We start from the raw sequence: 20,595 nt of genomic DNA on the forward strand, positions 1-20,595 counted from the left end.
GGTGTGGCTGGCTGACCATTCTTTCATCTCTCTCTTGCATAATAACACCTGGCCCAGTGAGCATATGATTTCTCCTTCAGTAGAGTTTGACCCTGTAATTGGTGGTGAAGTGTGTCCACAAGTCTGTCACAAATGTGTCTTTGTGATAACCCAGAGGGAACTGCTTCCTGCCTCAACTGCAATAGACAGGAAGTTACAGCATTACAACCATCTTTTTATACCGTTCATTGACATAGTGCAAAGTGAGAGGTATGATGGAAAGTTTTGCTTTGAATTAATTAAAATGAATTCTGGTCATCTAAACGTGTGCACTAGGATTTTAACTGCAGTCGTTTTGTGGTTGTGAAAAATGTATGCTGTGATGATCTAAGTTAGCACTTGTGTTAGTTAAAATAAATGTAGCAAATTTTAGGTATGTATGTCTCTATTCATCATGATAGCATTTTTGGTATGGCCTTTAAAGAAATAAAACAATAAAAATGGCATTATAAAAGAAGATGGTTCTGATGCTTGATTGTGACTGGCTGAAGAGTATTCAGTGCTATTGTAAAATACCCTATAAACACACTCCTGTCACCTCGTTACATCAACATTACAGCACCACTGCAACTGTGTTGCTTAGTAACCATTCTGCTAAACACTGCTGAGGAACTACACTTAGAAGAATATCATTTCTTATCAATATATTATGATCTTTATTTCTACGTGTTTATGATATTAAACATTACCAAGTCAGCTTTTGATACCAACACGTATGAAGACTTCAGATCACACACTGGCTTCTTGATAATCTTGAAATGACTGTTTTTCGTTTTAATGGTTCGGTAAAATTGTATGAATCAGAAAAATGTCTAATTAACTGAAATAATGAAAGTTAACAAAAAATCATTTTAAGTATAATCATATAAATACGTTATATTTTTCTGCTAAATACATTTTGATAAATATTTTTTACGATCATTACAATAAGTAATATTTTGGTCAAATGGTAAAAAGATCGTGGAGCGACTCTCAGAGCAGTCCTAGAGATGTTCTTACTCAGAAACTCCATATACGCCGAGCAGAAGAAATCCATGAAATCTCTGTAGTGGTAGCTGAATAAACAGAAGACTTAACTGCTTTCATTGATGCAACGTGACTAATAAACACACGTCTACCACAATATTGTCATAGGGTTGGTGAGGTATAAATGCATGAGGAAGATGGAGGTCAACAAAAAGGCATTTTAGTTAGAAAATCCAGGAGAAATCAAACCATCTAAGCATAGACAAGAACAGACAAAGACTAAGGTAGAACTGAGGGCTTATAAACAATATGACAAATATAAGGTTTATATGAGCTCATTGTAACCAAGTATATGCTACATGTAATGCAATGCTAATCGACATAGCCTTTGTAACTGCGTGTGAAATATGCTGCGCATTTGATTAATCGTGAAGCCCTAATCATATTTCTAAGGGCATGCAGCAAGTTTAAAGTACGTTTCAACAGGTTTAAATGAAATAAGCATTTACGTAGTTTTTGTTTATTAGCCAACGTTTGAGCACGCAGCTGAAATCAACCGTGTCTGACTGTGTATCTCTCCCAATAACTTTACTGTACAAATAAGTGCATAAAAGTTACGTCTTTGGCAGTTATCAAACGATTTTACATTTAGAAATTTCGGTAGGTCAGCGTGGTAGCCATGTCACACATAAATAATAATACACCTGGTTCACCAGGGCTCTTGAAGCAGCAGCTCTACATATATCTTGATGATAGATCTGCTATTTTGGGGGGTGTTTTGTTTTATCCTGTCCTGTTTTCATTCTTTCTGTGTATGTGGATGTGTGTTTTTCCACTGATGCATATTTTACGCTCAGTCAATTGCTGTATTTCCTGCTTTGCTGTTGTATGTGCAGCAGCAGTATTTCTTAAATGCTTACAGCAGCGTGTCTGTGGGTATATTGGCGGGAGCAAGTCACGATACTTCCTCTGCAGCAGCAGCGTAATCTCAAACATTAACATGTATATTACCACGCTAAGCTCTGAAAGTGGCCATGACAGAAACGGAAAGCTCTGTCGTGAAACTCTAGATGGCGCAGGTCGATATGCTCTTAACCATTTTGACAAATGCCATCTTTATGTGCATTGCGCGGCCGACTGGTGCTTGCAGCGCACTTCAGAAACCCTCCACCTTCCCCAGCTCCACTTGTATATGTCTTGTATTGTTTTATATATGATATATGTGTAGCAGCTGTATTTCTTAGCAAGTATGTCTGTTGTTTAGGAGTGGGCAATCTTCTCAAAATATCGGATCACGATCCTATCATGCAAAATCATGATCCAAGAGCTGAATTGCGTTCTTCCAACTGGAACAAGCCAGTGACTTATCTATTTGAGTAATTTAAATACAGTATAGCATTAATCAACCAACATGTTCATTAAAAGTCTGAGCTAGACGGTGCATCACTGTTATGCATATATGTAATATATAATTATGCTTATTTAAGATGATTCAGTCGAGAACAGAGAGTTACTCTTTTATTAACATTAATGACTCTGACAGCAGGTATTTGCGTTAGTCTTTAAGACTGAATGCGCAGAACTAATATACCGGCACACATTCACTGACTGCCTTTCTGTAATTAATTAAAAAGACTAACATTTTGACATATTTTTGTGTATGTTTTACCATTTATGTGCGAACATGAAACCCAAACTTGAGTATACTTTGCATGTTCGTGTTCAGCTCCGCTTTAAAGCGCACTCACTGAACATGCCATACTTTTGCAGTTAATTCACTTTTAAGAAGCATTTCCCACAGCAGACCGCATTTAACAACTGTCACTTTAGATGATTGGAATGATTTGGATGTAGTTCATCCATTCGCCCCGAACAATGATGCTTCAAAAACGTATAAAGAGATTGCAGAAGAAATCTATTTAAATTAAGCGGTTTAATTGTATTTTTTTTTTCCTCTGAAGAGACACTCACCCTACATGATAATCGGAATTAATTTAGGCTTATATTCAAATAAAAACTTTGATCAATGCGCATACATAAAGCACACTAAATACGAGCGCCGCGAAGCGCCAGGAAGGCGGTTTCAATTTAAAGGATCCTTGGAATGCAGCCTTCATTTCACGTCCTTTATTCAACATATTTTGAAGTCATAAAGTGTATCCTTCGCATTCTCTAATCACGAATCATTCCGGTTCACAAAAATATTTGGCGGAAAATGATTCAGCACTAAGCTTTTCCAAATTCATTCTGTAATTTAAGACCAACAAGATGTGTTTTGGAAACATTTATGTAGCTGTGCAAAGGAGTCTAACCCTGGCCTCAAAATGACTGGACTAGAAAGCATGCCTTCCGATTAAGTAGCAGCCATGATCAACAGGGAAAGCGAAGCGATGCTGCCTTCACGCGCTATCAGAAATTTCCTATTTCCCACTTATGAAATCGGGATTACAAGCTTGCCCCATTCAAGTGTTTTGTCGTCAGAAAGAATAAAATGTAATATTCCATTGGTTTGTAACCCTACACATTCACCTCCCTAGGATGTGGAGAAAGAGATGGGGGCGGGATCAGGAAAGGTCCTTGAGTTGGGATTCGAACTTGGGATGACAGTAACGCAATGGCGCACAAGGCTATCCGCACTGATATAAATACGCCGAGACAAGGTGACGTAGTTGACAAACAGCTTTTCCGTCCACCTATTTTTATGCGCATTTTGGAATACCGCATAAAAAAAGGCTGGACGGAAACACCAAGATGTGCATATATTGTAAAAATGCGCCTCAACTTTTTATCCGATTAGGAAAAATGTGCATAAACCACGATGGAAACGCATTTACCAAATAAAGTCACGTGACTTTGATAACCCCAGCGATTGTTCATGGTCAGAGATTCTGTAGCTCTGAAATTTGAATTGGTTCGTGGATATCTACGTCGTCGCACTTCCGAGGGCATTGTAGGTGGTAATTCGATTACTAAGGCATTCTGGTTGATTGCAGTGTTAACATTTTTACAGTGTTTAAGAGCAGGTGTGCCATATTTGACTATATTGGTAGATTCTTTTATACAACTTGACAGGGAAGTTCTCTTGTGTGTAGCTAGCGCACAAACATCTGCAAGATGTCTGTTAATGATATCTTGATCTGGAAAGCATCTGCTGTGTACAAACGTCGGACAGATGTCTTTCAGATGTCTTTCAGATGTCAGTTTTACATACATTCTAAATCATAAACATCTTAAAGACACATAGTAATGTCTATTTGACATCTAAAAGGAAATGTCCTATAGGTGTGTTGCAGATGAGCAAAGACTCAAAAAAAATACATCTTGTAAATTCAGACGTCAAATAGAGTCTCCAAGATCAGGGTATTTTTACAGATTCAAATCTGTATCTGCCGACGTACGTAAGGCACTACGATTTCCAAAATGCAGAAAAACTCAAATTGTGATATGGACTAGTATCTGTATTGAGTAAAACTAGCATCATATCACATAAACACAACTGTAAAGGTATCCAAGGCAACCCGTCAAAATAAAAGTCAGGTTTAATTTGAAGTGATTATGCCTATTACTATTTCTCAGTAGAATGTAGCCACAAAGCTACTACCACTACTAGCCTACTAAAATGAGTTTTTGGAGAAATAATCACACAGTATTTCTTCCATGTTTTAATTTAAGTTGTAAATTCCCTTTGCCAAAGATAAATGAAATTAAAGTTTTATGCCTTTATTTGATAACAAGAAAAAAGAAATACACAACGCAGAATTTCAAAAATTGAATAAATTAATTTGTTTTATGCATTAAAATAATTGGGCATGTTAAAAACACAGAATTTGGTAACAATAAAAAAAATATTGTGATGGAAAAAAATCTAACAATTCATAGGGCCCTAATCGTGTAATTTTTTAACTCAGTAAATCGATGTGAAAATGTGTATGTTTCGTTATTTTAATTTAGTAGACATGCTTTTGAATAATAAAATTGAATTGATCTTTTAAAGGAGTTGAGAAAAATGAAAACGGAAAAAAATAATTAATTTAGAAAAATTAAAATGGAAAAAACTAAATTTGGAAGAATATTTAATGGAATTTGGGGAAAAAACAGTTATTATCATAAATAAAACATGGCTGCTCACCAGTCAGCATCAAGGACAGGAAGTATTATGCAGATTAAAACGCATTATGAGAGAGAGAGAAATTGAGTATGAGTGATTATTAACTCACACGCACTTCAGGAGTGATAAAGATCATTTTAAATACATTGATAACTATACCTGCCTCCACTCCAGTGGACAAGAACTTGTCTTTTTTCATAGTTTCTGTTGCATTTACTTCACTTCAACCGGTTAATGTCCTCAGTGCATATAAACGGTGAATCTAGAGTAATCCATCCCATCTCTAACGTTCTCAAAGTAGCGGAATAAAACCAATACATAGCCTTTTCTAGCAACTTGGAAGAAAGCAAAACAATGTTGTCTAAACGTATTTTTTTACGTTCGTCCTCGCTGTGTCTCTTTCTCCACAAAATGTCGCCCGGTTCGAATGCGCAAGCCCTTTAGATATGAATGAAGTAGTCTGATCTTTAAAAAAAAAATGTCCTGAAAGTGATCCCAGCGATATCGCTCCTCTATATCTTTGTTATAGTCGTGGCGTGAACTCGACATTTTCGAATGTTATCTTTATAGTTATAGTTACCGTTATCGTTCTTGGAGTGAATGGGCCTTTAGAGCTTTCATTCTCTAGGTCAAGTCATAAATTTTAGCCTTTTTGTAGCATTCTTTTAATGGTCAAGGGGATCTGATAAAGGGGATCCTAATAAAGGGGAACTGTATTAGCCAGAAAAGGGTAAATCTCCCATGCCGGACAACTTTAAATATCTGCTTACGGTAATTGTTCTCTCTGCTTCTTTTTCGCAGGGCGACTTTGAAGATTCTGCATGAGGTTAGATTGTGGCCGGAACGAAATGAAATGAGTGGCTGACAACTGACCTCTTCCGCTGCACCACCACCACCAGCAACCTGTAGCATCTAACCAGTGCCTCTTCACCAGCCTGATACACAACGCACCCACATACACACAATTACCTAACAGAACACCATCAGACTGTAAGTTCGCCCAGCTTCAATTTATTGCCTTGGTACCAAAAAAGTCTCTCTGGTTGATTAATGCGTAATATCAGGCTGTTGTTGTGCTTGTTTAGCAATCACTTGGACGCCCTCTCTCGTTCTCTTTTCTTCTTTCTGGGGTATTTGGGTGGATCTTTATCCTATTTTAAATCGAAATCAAAAGAAAGAACGACGACAAAGCCGGAGCTTATTGTATAACCATCAAGAAATTATATTTCGGTGAAATTATTTACAGCCGAGCATAGTTCCTTTCCAAATTCTCATTACTGTATTGATGTTGATAACAGTGACGTTGTGATGTATGTATTTTATTTCACCGTTCTGATTGCTGGAACGCGTTGTGGATGATCTTCTGTGTCGTCTGTAGTCGTGCATACACGCGTCACGTCACGGTCGGAGGAAGGCTTAGCTTTGGCCAGCCTTGCACACACTCCACCTATGTTTATTACAGTAATGAGAATATAATGAAAATCATTGAAAATAATGAGAATTACGTAAAGTCTCAAAAGTAGAATGGATGCATTACAGTAATGAGAATTTGGGGGGCGGGGAATGCGTTTAATTGTCATGAAAATAATGGCATGATGCTTAAAAATGATTGCGGTTCATTTTCTTTATGGAAAATATAAATCCTTGTGTTTTGTTTGATTTTGGATCTCCATAGGATTCACTCAGCAGACTAACGTTCACACTTGCCTGTCATCAGATTGACTCTTTCTTAAAGGGATACCCTTGTAAAACAAATTCAGCTTTAGCGTACTTTCAAAAAGAGTATTTATATTTTAAATATCTCTATACTTGTGATGTTTTTGGACGGTGTTAACTGCAGCTGAAAACATATTACAATTAATATTTGCATTCGATGCATTTAGCTGAAATTTAGAATGATTTATTGACTCTGTATGTAATTACTTTTGTTTTCCTTTGAAATGAGGTCAAGGCATACTGCAAAATACACCTGTTAATATTTACTGTAAAATAAAATATACTTTAATAATAATAATAATAATAACAATATCTCACTTAAATTTCATTTAAAAAGATTTGTAATTGCATGTTTGGAATAATACATAATATATAATAAATGCATGTTAACTTTAAACATTAACAGGCGCTTTAGTAAGCCAGCACATCTAAATAAGTGCTCTTCTTAAAAGATTTTTTTTAAATGTAATGATTTAAAATGTAACAAGTCTTGACGTGGTATTCTCTTAAGTACACACATTTCATTAATATTATATCATCTGCAATAGAGTTTATTTTAAATATATACACTTAAGTGTACATTTAAAACATTTAAGTGTGCTACTTTTTTTACTTTTAAGATGTAGGCCTATTATTCATTCAAACGAAATAAATGAATAACCCTACACAGTTATGTCATAGCGTGTTGTCCTTACATACGCTTTAGGTCCAAAGCGATTTCCACTGACCCAGCTTTAATTGTAGTGCCGTCCGAACGAAGGAAGACTTTTGCTGTCTCTTACTGTACTTGAGTATGGTACCACACCGGTCTAACATCACCTTTGTTCAGTGTTCCGTCTATATTTTTCCCTCTTGGTGAACAAGCTGAGGCGCTGTGAGCAACATCAACATAATGCGAAACTTTGATTAATATTAATATTCCTAGTTCAAATAAATCGTGCCGCTGTAAAATCACCATCAGTCACTCGGCTAACTTTGTAGACCGCGGTAGCTACTTTTAGACATTTTCTAATCCAGATCAAACTAATTATTTTACAAACCATTCAAAATTTTGCATTACTATTCAGACCAATACTGAATAATACGTTTATTTTAAGACTTTAGAGCAAGACTGTCTTAAAACTTCTCCCTCCTTTTTTAGAGGCACTTGAAACTGATGTCACTATCAATCCTAAATCAAAAGCAGACCCCTCTTTAAGCTTCCCTTCAGGAAATCAAGCCCAAGACTTTTAGGAAAAACGCGATATGATAATATCTTGTCTATTCTTCGATCGCCTCAATGTGTGGACCCCTTAACACTACCTATTTTCATCCACTCTAAAAATCTGAGATGCGCACGTGTAAAATGAAGAAATAAAGCACGAAATGCTTATTAATGTTATTTTTATTATTTACCACCGTCAGTTGACAGGGTCCTGCTGCGTACCGCGTAGCGCGCTTCATGAGAACTGCTTGGCCAGACTTTGACAAAAACCAAAAAAATCCGATTCCCTTTTCATCAAAAGCTTTTAAAGTTTTACAGAAACAAGTCTAGACACACATAAGTACACGGTTTTTCTTCTTCGTTTTCTTGTAGAACACTATGCCTTGGTAACCTTCAAAATACGATGCGTATTTCTTAGCGGTATAAACCTTGCAGTGCCGTGCTTTAAGTCTCGGAGGTTGCATACTTGAAATCAGCCGCTTGCTATGGATCCTAAATGAACGACCTGCTCCGGTAACCTGTCTTTTCAAATGCTTTTATGCGGCGCTAATATTTAAATGCTCTTGAAATCATACCAGTTAAGAAATTCTTGAGAGCGGTAAACACTATTTCAGAGCCTCTATTAAAGGGAATAAGACGTGGTGCCAAAATGACAATGCGTAAAGCTGAGAAGCGCTCGGAGAGGAATGCACGTGGAAAACGGAGAGGGCAACGCGAAAAGGAGCAAACAGTGTGTGCTTTCAACTTTGCACGCGCAGGTTTCTGTACGACGGCGTTTAGCGAAGGGGGCTGATGTTATTGCTGTCCATTGATTTTCAGAAGTGCTGAAACTCTTCAAGGCTTTTTTTTTTTTAAGTGTTTCAAAGCCTCCTGTTGAAAAAGGGTGTAGCACCTCGCAGAAAGTAGACATTTTGTGTTCTCTCCAAAACTGTTTGTGTAGACAGTCACGTTCCTTCAAACGCAGACCAGCATGAACGCGAGCCTCAGAGAGGTCTGAAAATTATTCATAGCATGAATAATGATCCCGTGGACCCATCGCGGCTTGATTGATTTGATTTACTTATTTTTTGATTTCGTATGTAACAAAAGCGAAACACATGCTGCATGTTCAGCCGTTAGCTCAAGACTGCCCTCTGTCTGTGAGAAGAAAAGCTTTTTTAGGTCACCGAATTCCAGCCACTCCACTTTTTTCATAAATAATGTCTCCAGTGTGCTAATTTCTGATACTTTAATGCTGTTTGGTAGGATGTACTGAAATCGCCCCGGCGATGCCACCTGTTACGCTCTAAAGAGCTACATTGATTATTCAGTGTGTTTTGCGAGATTGTTGCAATTAGGCTAAACGCAAAAGTACATGTTTGTAATTTAATATCATCTCATGACATAAGTATAAATATCTGTAGCTGTAAATCTAAAGTACAGTGCGCCGAACTACATGGCTCAGTTGTAGATTTAGGAACGAGTTCTGAATTCTATGTTCTGACCGGCTTTGTGAATTAGCTTTGTGTTGTTGTGATAAAAATTCTTAAAATTCAGTCTCGCTTCCCTTGAATATGGATATTGAAAATAACACGGACGTTACCTTTTTCAACATTTCAGGTTACAGCGTATATTACGTAAAGCGTGATGTGTATTTCACGTAGCGATCGGGCACCATTCGCTTTTATTTGCATAGTTTACTTCCTTCAAATGATTTTTGCGGCAGTAAGAGTACAGAAAACACAGATATTCCATGCAGTACTTACACACTGAGAAAATTAAAGATTTAAAGGGCCCATTGTGTAGTTAATATGAAGGAATTATCCTCTTAAATGCTGTATTCGTCCAAATAAGTTAAGCTTTAAAGGGATGGTTCGCCCAGAAATTAAAATTTGTTTTTACTCGCCCTCATGTCATTTTAAATCTGTACGGCTTGCTTTCTTCTGCGCAATGTAAAAGAAGACATTTCGAGAAGTGCATCATTTTTTTTAGTCAATGCAAAATGGGTTGATTCTCATTATTCTTCAAAAAATCTTATTTCGTGTGAGTTTTGTGATGACACGAGGGTAAGTAAATGATGATAGAATTGTTTTGGGGGGGGTGAACTGTTACCCTTTGCTTATAAATGTAATACAGTATCTGTTTTTGTTATGCAGGTGTTATATTACTGGATCAAATGAATGAACATGAAACAGTTCCAATAAAACACTACACACTAAATGAATACTAAGAGATGAACACTCCCACTTCCCAAATTCTAAGCGTAAATGTCGTATTTGCTTCCTGTTAGGGCTTGATTAACAGCTTAAAAAAAATCCACAAGAAAAAAGTCACTCCACATTTTCTTATGACCAGTCGTTTTGTGAAAATAGACCTCAACTAGGCATTGTCAGTATATTCAATATACAGTACATTTAAATTTTAAAAATGTATACAAAAAAAAAAAAAAAAAAAAATCTGTCCTTCGAAACCATAGACATAGAGATATTCTCAAAGATTAAATAGTATGCCACACAGATATTTTGTGGCCAAATATTTTTGAATAATAGCATTTTACAGTATATATTATGCACCGATTTTAAAGCGTAGTAGTCTACACTACATTGATATCCTAACCATGTGTATATATTTTCTTCGATGAGAAATGTCCAGTATGGATGTAATTATTTACAATTTTGTATGGATGAGAAAAAAAATAACAACAGTTTTTTCAGTATCATTAAAAAGACTTAATGTGGAGATATTTTCAGAGATATTACTTAGGTTTTGTTCATGGTGGAAATTCTGAATAAATTGCATTGTGGGATACAGTATTCTGGGAGCGTTTGTTGTAATGTTTGAAATAGAATACTAGTTTACTATTTAATGAATGCTGCACACTAAACACTGTATACTATCTACAGATTTTTAAAAAGAGTAAATGGTTTCGGTAATCAAACTTGGTAATCACATGACCTCGCTATATTTGCTAGATGACCTCATTACATTAGCAAGTGGTGTCCAGTTACCTAACCTTGCAAATTTTGCATTAGAAATCCACATGTGTGTATGTATTGCTCATTTTTACAAACTTCTCTGGGTATTATATCTTACAGAACACGTATAATATGCTATACTACTCCAATCCTGTTTCTAGAGATCCACATGGAGTTTAGCTCCAGCCTGATCCACCCAAAAATATTGCTAGCCTACATTAAGTAATCAAATGTAAGTAAGCTAACGCACTTCTCTTACTGTTACTGCAGGACTGTATAGCACAAGGTTGTAGGGTAGTATAGCTGTTCAAATTTTTTTACAATTTCTGAAACACTGCACAGTGCATTAACAGGACATTATCCATTCTTCTAAAAACACATCTCTGCTGTTGGCTATATGCAGGCAAACAACATCCCATGACCGTGTGGTCCATAAGGGGGAGACAGAAAATGAATGCACGTTCTACAGAAAATGTCAATGAACAAAAGCAATGAAAGGCCATAGACATTCCATAAGATAATGGAAGATTGAAGCACATGCCTGTGGTTATCTATGATTTATTTGTTGGTCATACTCAACCTATAAACACACAAGATAATTAACATGCATGCCTAAAGCTATAATAATTTATAACTGTATATTTCACACACTTTAAGTAAAGTATAGAGAATGTACATGCAGGTGTGTTAAAAACACATTCTCTATTTGACATATATTCTATTTTCACAGGTGTTGACCTTCAGTATTTTCTCTGTGTATGGCTAGAACCTCTGTCAGGGGAATGGCTATGGCCAGTTAGAACTAATCTGAGAAGATATGGTCGAAGGTCGATCCTTGAACAGCCTTTATCAGTATAAAAGAGACCCATATAATAAAAGATTGAGATTTATCTTCACAACAAGACTAGGAAAGATCTCTCAGGTGCACAACTTAAAGAAACGTTGTAGTTAAAGGTTTTTGAAGTAATTGAATTTGAAATACAATGACCCAGCTCCATTTCCAATACGTCCACAAAAAATGATGTTAGCACCTTTAGCTGAAGTAGCTGGACAAGTTCACTTGCTGGAAAAGCATCATCTGCAAAGCTCTAGCATCAAATTTTTGAATTTGTGCACAGGATCTGAGCTGGATGGAGATGGTTGTCGCATCTGTTCCTCACACAAATCAATCTCTCTGCCCCGGAAGACTTGGAATAGTAATACTTTTTGCATAAATCGTGACTGTAGTGGTATCCTACTTTTATTTCCTGTTTTATTTTCTTTTACAATATGGAAAATTCATTTTTGTGTCTGTTAATGTGTGTTAATGTTATGTAGTGCATGCACTTCTTAGAGCTATGATGTACAGTAATCCAGGCAAGGAGCGAGTTATCGTCTAGCAACGCTCTAGTGGATAATAAAGCATCCATATAGGGTAGACTAAAGATGAGTTGGGGCCTACAAAAGAACGTATGGATTTCAAGGCATCTATATAGGTCTAGGATGTGATGAGAGGGGGGACAACTGAGTGCCTATGTGTGATTCGAGGGACATGGGAGTCCCAAATAAGGGAGACAAAACCTTAAAGAACTGTGTTGTAGTAAAGTGTTTTTGACACTTACCATATGTGGAAAAGTACAGCTGTTAACATTTGTAACCTTGAAAGTCACAAGAGATATAAGTTAGAGGGGCACCGTCCTTGTTTTTCACACTGTGTAGAAAACTGTGGGTTTCTGTATAAAACATTTTTAAAGTCAATGGAGTGAGCCGTATTTTGGTTGCCATGACAGCAGCTAAAAGTAGTTGTTAAAAAAACTTTAACTTACGGTCAACATTGTACTAAAGTGCTTGAGAAAATGCATTAATCATGTGCGTGACTTTTTTCTTGTTTGTGTCTGCCACACAGGTGACATCAGGTGCAAGGGGATGACCGAACGCATTCACCACATTAATCTCCACAACTTTAGCAATTCTGTACTTGAGACCCTCAATGAGCAGCGAAACCGCGGGCACTTCTGTGACGTGACTGTTCGGATCCATGGTAGCATGCTGCGAGCTCACCGTTGTGTGCTGGCTGCAGGCAGCCCCTTCTTTCAGGACAAGCTGCTCCTGGGCTACAGTGACATCGAGATCCCCTCTGTGGTTTCTGTACAGTCCGTCCAGAAACTGATTGACTTCATGTACAGCGGTGTGCTGCGGGTCTCCCAGTCTGAGGCCCTGCAGATCCTCACAGCTGCCAGCATACTTCAGATCAAGACCGTCATCGACGAATGCACCCGCATTGTTTCACAAAATGTTGGCATTGCTGGATCTGGCAGCTTTTCCGTCGTCCCAGGCGACTCGGGGCAGGAGACACCACGGGGAACTCCTGAGTCTGGCACGTCCGGTCCCAGTAGTGATGCCGAATCAGGCTACATGCAAACATCTCACCAGAGCCTTGACCGCGTTTATTCCTCGCTTTATTCCAGCTGTTCTGGGTTGGGCCTGCAAAACGGTACCCGTGGAAATCGCTCCCACTATGCCAGTACCGCGGTGACAGCCAGCTACGACTCGCCCCTTCCACTACAGCAGAAGGAGGGAGGGCAGGACCCTGCCTGGATCACACGCATCCACGAGCGTTCGCAGCAGATGGAGCGCTTCCTGGTCACGTCGGAGACTACACACTGCCGTAAACAGCCTCGTCCAGTGAGGCTCCACACAGGTGATATTCACATCAAGCAGGAGCAAGGGGACGAGTACAACTGCTACGGGCTTGAGGACTGCCGCGAGGACAGCGAACAGCTGGAGTGTGTCGAAAGTGAGCCCAAAGGCGAGAGCTTTGACTCCGGCGTCAGCTCTTCCATTGGCACGGAAACGGATTCTGTTGAGCAGCCGTTCTTGTCTGGCTTTGCCCGAGACAACTGTCCAAACAAAGGCCTGCAAGGCGAGCGTGGAACCCCTGTGCAGATCGAGGTCAACGATTCATCTCCCGAGCAGAACCAAGAGACAGTTGAAGACGGGACTAGAAACGGTCCTTCTCAAGAGAGTGGTGAGCTTGGAATCCATCAGCCGCCACAAGCCAACCTAACAGCAGCCCAGTCCATGCCTGGTGGGCCATACCTGCGGCCAGGTGAGCCACTTACCAGCAACCTGCGTATGCCCCTCACCTTGACCAGCAACACCCAGGTAATGGGAACCGCAGGCAACACTTACTTGCCTACACTCTTTGCAACCCAGTCAGCCAGCGACAACAAGCCTTTCCTCTTCAGTCTGCCCCAGTCCATTGGGAGTCAGCAGCCCCAATTTGTGGCAGTGCCCTCTCCCAGCATGCCTCCATTCCCCGGCGGACTGACGGTGCCACCAGGTGGAAGTCAGCAGCAAGGTGGTGCTGCAGTGGGACAGCATGGGGAGAAGAAGCCCTACGCATGCACTCTTTGTTGTAAGACCTTTACTGCCAAACAAAACTACGTGAAACACATGTTTGTGCACACAGGTGAGTTCCTTTGGCCTTCATTTCTGTATGGTTAGCTAGTATCCGATTATATCCATAAGCTAATCTGAAGCACTTTGATTCAAGGTGAATAATTGGTAGCAGTTATTGTGAATTTGCCTGGTTTCCTCATTGGATTAGGCATTATGTTATAAGCTGCCCAGTTCATTTCAGCAGTTTGACTAGTATCCGTCAGGACCTCAAAATTATTGATATGATTCTTCAGTTAATGGGCTTTAACTCAAAGATTAGACTCAAAGAAACGAAAGCTTTGTCTTAGGCAAAGTCTCTAAGCTTTACACAGAATGTACTCAAGCTATTTGCCAAATGCATGCCAGTTTCAGCTTTGTCATTGTGTATATGCAGTTTTTTGTTTTCTTGTTTTATATATATATATAAAAAGTCTGCCCTCTGTTTAGTTATTTATTTAAGTTTTTTGGTCACGCCACAAAGTCATTGTCATTTTTGGAAGGTGCTTTATCTTAAACAGCTTTCAGTAGATACTTTATCAACCTGGCTTTTTGCAGTGACATGTCCACTTGTGAGAAGCCGAGTTGTGATAATAACTCTTACTGTTTTGGAGTCGTCTCTTCTGGAGACTGATCTTGTGAACTGATTGCAATTTATTAGCGTATTCTGAAATGACTTAACGCTCCTAAAGCGTACAGTAAAATATCCTTCCTTTAAAAGAGCGTTCAAGTATAGCAATGTTAAGTTTGGTAGGATAATTAAATTTGACACTGTGAACCCCTGAAGTAGGTTACCGTGCAATAATGATCTGTCGTCAGGCCGCAACCAGCATCGTGTAATCGTATATGTTTATTAAAACAGTCAGACTTTGATCCTTGGTACGTCCTTAAACATGCTGCCATAAATGAATCACAGGAGCTTTTATCATACAGTACAGCACAAAAGATATTTTACTATAACGACAGATTGCTTGTGACCTAGAAGATTGTGGCTGCCAAGAACTTATGTAAATAACTGACCAGTGTGGAATTACAGCAATATACATTTACTTCCTTGTGATTTCTCATCATTCAACCTATTTTTATGCATTTACTCTTCTTGTTTTCCGTTTCTTTTTCTGTTATGGAGTTGTTTTTTAATGAATTCTTTATACCTAATTAAATCGGTTTTGAGTTTCATTTTAAAATCAGTAGAAATGACTGCCACACAGCTTTACATGTGATTCCTGATTGGAATAACAACCATGAAAATTCCCATTCAAAGTTTAACCGAAAAAAGAATATATGAGCTGATGAAATGACAGCCAACCTAGCAGATTCATATGAAATGTGTTTAGGTTTTGAATCAATCGTTATTAAAATTTGATTAAGAGTATGTTTACATACAGTAAAGCAACACCAAAATTCATATTCATACTGACTAAAAACTGCTAATATAACTTTAGATTTGCTCATTAGACATCACTGGTATAAAAAAATCAAATATGTTTTTGATGAGAAAAGAGACGTGTATGAAATTTCAATGTAGCTTAAGCATGTTGACTGTGGTGGCCTTTTTAGATTTCGAAATTTGACATTACTGTTGCTAGGTAACCACAGCACTAATTAATTCCATAATTAAAATTAATACGTTTAGCAACATTAATAATCTGCATACAAAGTTCAACTTTTCATAAAAAGTTACAGTTAAAAGCAAGAGCAAAAATTTTATTATTTTAATGATATGCACAGAGAATCAAACGTCAGTTTTTTTGGAAGGTTCTATCAGAAAACAAAACACAGACATCATGAGTTAAAGAGGAACGTGTCGCATTTCAGGTCTGTAGCTGTCACATTACATGCTTATTATTGCTCAAATGGTTTTCCTGCAAAATACGGTAACTTTTCACCCTACTGTCATAAAAAGCAGAAGGAGAACCTGCTCAGCTTCGCATAGCATGATCAAAATGATCAGTGACGTGATTGACCGCGGTCCCTTTCTAACGAGTTTGTTCTCTGTGCTCTTTTAGGTGAAAAGCCGCACCAGTGCAGTATCTGCTGGCGTTCGTTCTCGCTGAAGGATTATCTCATCAAACACATGGTTACACATACAGGAGTCCGAGCATACCAGTGCAGCATCTGCAACAAACGCTTCACCCAGAAGAGCTCGCTCAACGTCCACATGCGCTTGCACCGTGGAGAGAAGTCCTACGAGTGCTACATCTGCAAGAAGAAGTTCTCCCACAAGACCCTGCTGGAGCGCCACATGGCCCTGCACAGCACCGAAACCGGGGTCTCCGGGGTCAGTGCCGCCGGGAGCGGCGGAGGCCCCGCATCCATCCCGGTTGCGATGGCTGTTCCCGAGCCGGGAGCGGGAGTGGTGGCTCTCGCCATGCCAGTGGGAGCGGGCGGAGCAGGGGGCGGAGTCGGAAGCACCGGAGTGGGCGTTGCTGCGGAAGCCAGCTGCCAGGAGGGGACCACCTACATGTGCTCCGTGTGCCCTGTCAAGTTTGACCAAATCGAGCACTTCAATGACCACATGCGCAAGCATGTCTCCGACGGATAAGTACAAATAAAAAAAAACTCGCGTAAACATGAAAAAGAATGAAATGATAACGAAAACGGCACTAGATTTTTTTTTTCTTATATTGGGGCATGAAGAGTAATGAGTATAGACACTGGCACATTAAGTTTTCTAGAAAAAAAAAAGAAGCGTTTAATTTCTTTTCTTTTTTTTTGTCCTTGCTATTCTTAAAGAATAAAAAAAGATGGTGGCCTTAAGGCTGTGTAGTTGGATAATGATCCACTGGCTGGATCCATACTACTGGCCTCTAAATGTATGCTTTCCTTAAATACTGATTTATGTGTTGAACACTACCGAAAGGCCTGCGAAAGAACACACAAGAAAAAAAAATTCACATGCGCACACACACACACACACACTGAGACATACACACAAACACAAATACACATACCCATGCATGCACTCACACGCACAAACTACTTATACACACTTATATATGGTAGAGGTATTTTGTATGTATGTGTATTTGTGCATGTGAGCGTGCGTGTGCACAAAAATAAATATTGCAGTGAATTTTTTAAACTTGTAGATCTTTTCCCATGTAGACCGTATTGGACACTATAAGCGTCCAAGCTTACTGTGGTATAGATTCAAAAAAAAAGGAAAAAAAATGAAAGAAAAAGAGATTTGGCTCTAGATTCATTCTAAAATAATGATGGTCACGTGTTTGCCTTTTTATGTGCGATAAGAATAGGAGAGTTGTTCAATTTGACACTGGGTTTTTATTTATTATTATGGCATTGAGGGATTATGATGTTGATGTTGTCAAGGTACAAGCCAGTTTTATTAACTGTACTAAAATGGGAATTTTTGAGTGGCTTGATGAATGAATGATTATTATGATTATGACTATGATTACGGTTATGACATTTTCCTTTTCTCCCACCCCATTTTTTTCCCCCGATGGTTCAGGTCAAGTTTACAAAAAAAAAAGAGAGAGAGAGAGTTTATCAACGACAGTATTCGAGCAAAAACTTTGAATGCCGTTAATAATTTCCAATTCGTTTTGCATACACTGCCACTAAGAAGACGACTGTTAGTTGACCTCTTCCGCTTCAAAACGAAATGCGATATAAAGTTGCGAGCAACTGATTTGTTCTTTTCATTTGCTCCATGTTTAGTTTTTTTGACAAAAGAAAAAAGGAAAATGGCAGATTTTAGTATGCAAACAGGCCCAAAATCCAAGTTAATTGCTGCTCCTCACATGCTCACTTTGAGACTGTTATCAGCTGTAGAATCCAACATTATGTGGATATTTCTCAAGTTCTTATTATTTCTCAGTGAACATGGGAAACGTTAAGCTATTTGGAGCCATGGGCTAGATTAGATCAAAAGTGAACTGGACAGAAATAACCTCCTAAATGCATAAAAATGATGTATTTCCTGTTAGCGGCGACTACTATGACTCAGTTGTTTGGGCCGGTGGGGTGACTAAAATGCACTACTCCTGTTCCTAAAGCCCCACCTAGTGGCTCAAACAGCCGTCCTTGTTTTTTGCCTGATGGGATATACACATGGGGCGAGAGAGCAGGCGAAGGATATAGGGACGCAAGGCAACAGAAAAAGAAACATCTACTGAACCACAATAAATTCAACACGTTCATTCTTCTTTAATATACCACAGGGAGAAAACTCTCCAAACAATAAGAAACATTCCCAATTTTACAGATATCTAGACATTGTTGTGTGTACTTCGGAAGTGAGTTGAAAAGGTTGTATTTTTGGTGTTACGTCACTCAGAACCTCTGCGTTCATATTTGGCTTTGTTATACACGTATTTTATGGATATAAAAAGACTCATCTGCCGTGCAACTGCAATCTGGCAACTTTGCTCACTTTGTCTGAGTAGATACACTTTTGGAGTGTAGTTTAAAAAGATGACAAAATGTATCGATCACAATTTATTTGGACTCTTTTCCATTTCGGAATTTGGTCGTGTAAGTTGTAGGTTTGAAAAACAGTGCTACTTTGCACATTTACTTCAAAATCCTGTGCTTAAACATTGAATTGTTTTACTTAAGAAATTAAATTCTATGGTTTTTTTTTTTTTTTTCATTGTTTATAAAGGAAATATCTTTTCTTAAAAGCTTGATAAGAGGACTGCATTGTTTTCTTGCATATATGTTGCACTGCTTAAACCAATAAGTGCACTACTGTTACCAGAGATGTTCTAGTTTTTAGAGATAATCATTTTTTTATCAAATATTTGGTTCTATAGTTCACTTGTGTTTGAGTAGCTTTGTTCTTTTTTTTTTTTCCTTTTTTGTTTTTCTTTTGATTAGACGATTCGATTTTTTCTCGGCTTTGTTATCATCACTTGCTATTGTATTTACTTTTGTGCTGTTTATGCAAGCATTTTCTTCTTCTTTATTTATATTTAAACCATCGTGAGCTTATCCCTAGTCAGATCATAATGACGTACCGCTTACACCGCTTCCATCCTTTCCCCTTTATCCCGACACTATCCCAATGCAGTTAATTCATCGACGCGAACGCTCGGTTTTCTTCTCATTCATACCAAACTAAAAAAAAAAACAAAACAAAACAAAACAAACAAACAAAAAAACATCAAAACCACAAAACCACAAAAAAAACAAAAAAAAAAAGAATTGTAGTGTGTGCCTAAATATATGATAAATGTCTTTTAGAACAAGTACGTTTCTATGAGAGGGTCGTTGTGCAAAGCTTTTTAGTGCTGTCTAGGGATCAAGCACATTTATGTATGTGTTTGTATGAGCATGTGTGTGTTATATTCCTCTGGTATGTCTCTATGTGTGTGCTGTACAAATTTGTGATGCCTGAACTGTAGGGCTTCCTTTGCAATATGCAGTACAGGTACGGCAACAGTCACAACATGTTATTTTACATACTTAGGAGTGCATTTGGTAACTTTCTCAAGAACAATCATCGCTATTTTCCCTACAATAAACGACACGAGGAACACGATGCCGTCAAGGCCCTTGCTTTAAGTCCGAACGATACGATCTGGCCTAACCCAGCGCTGTCCCCGTCAATTCAGCGACTTCAATACGCCTGTTGAATATTCTGTGATCGCTCTCCAGTGCTTCGAGACCAAACGTCGTTTTTTAACTCAATTATGCTGCAAAAGTTTGGCCGCAGGCTGTGTTGTATCAGTCGGAGGTGTTGCCTTAGACTAGCGTGCGTGTTTGTCGGTCATCTCCAGTCGGGTTTCGATTGCTGTGGCGGCGGACAGAGTCCCGTCTCATCCATTAGTAGTTCCGTCGCTTCTAAACGTCTCTTTTCCCATTCAGTAACCGTCCTTTGTGGATTCCGACTGCAGCAAATCGCAGGAACGTTACACCGGAACATGCGCGTCTCTAAAGGAGGGTCAGGCCAGCATAAACGTTAACATTTCGACGCATTAGAGCACTTAATGAGCGGGGCGGGAGGGAGGGACCCACACTGGCCATCAGCTGTGTCTTTACAGATAGCCTTAAACATGTTTGACTCAAGCGACCAAATGCACTATTTGCTTGTGAAGGTGCTGTTGCAATTTCTAGCGTTTCTTTTACACAAGGGATATATATTTAAGAGAAAGCAACCTTGCAATACAGTATTGGTAAATTGTCTAGTGAAGGTTATGAAGGACGTACAGCGACACGCCAAT

At 38.6% G+C, this 20,595-nt stretch overlaps 1 protein-coding gene across 2 annotated transcripts in view; it reads left to right on the plus strand.

Moving 5' to 3' along the window:
- The window catches only part of zbtb20 (zinc finger and BTB domain containing 20), a 48,237-nt gene extending 29,646 nt beyond the window's left edge, over nt 1-18,591 (plus strand). For both annotated transcript variants that reach the window (XM_043219809.1, XM_043219810.1), the window contains exons 2-4: nt 5,915-6,103; nt 12,873-14,438; nt 16,414-18,591. In XM_043219809.1, coding sequence (XP_043075744.1) covers nt 12,893-14,438; nt 16,414-16,949 — 2,082 coding nt within the window. In that variant the 5' untranslated portion in view covers nt 5,915-6,103; nt 12,873-12,892 and the 3' untranslated portion in view covers nt 16,950-18,591. The remainder of the gene's footprint in view (nt 1-5,914; nt 6,104-12,872; nt 14,439-16,413) is intronic.
- Nucleotides 18,592-20,595: the final 2,004 nt, after the last annotated feature.

This window comes from Puntigrus tetrazona, chromosome 20, assembly GCF_018831695.1.
Source record: "Puntigrus tetrazona isolate hp1 chromosome 20, ASM1883169v1, whole genome shotgun sequence".
NCBI classification, from domain to species: Eukaryota; Metazoa; Chordata; class Actinopteri; order Cypriniformes; family Cyprinidae; genus Puntigrus; species Puntigrus tetrazona.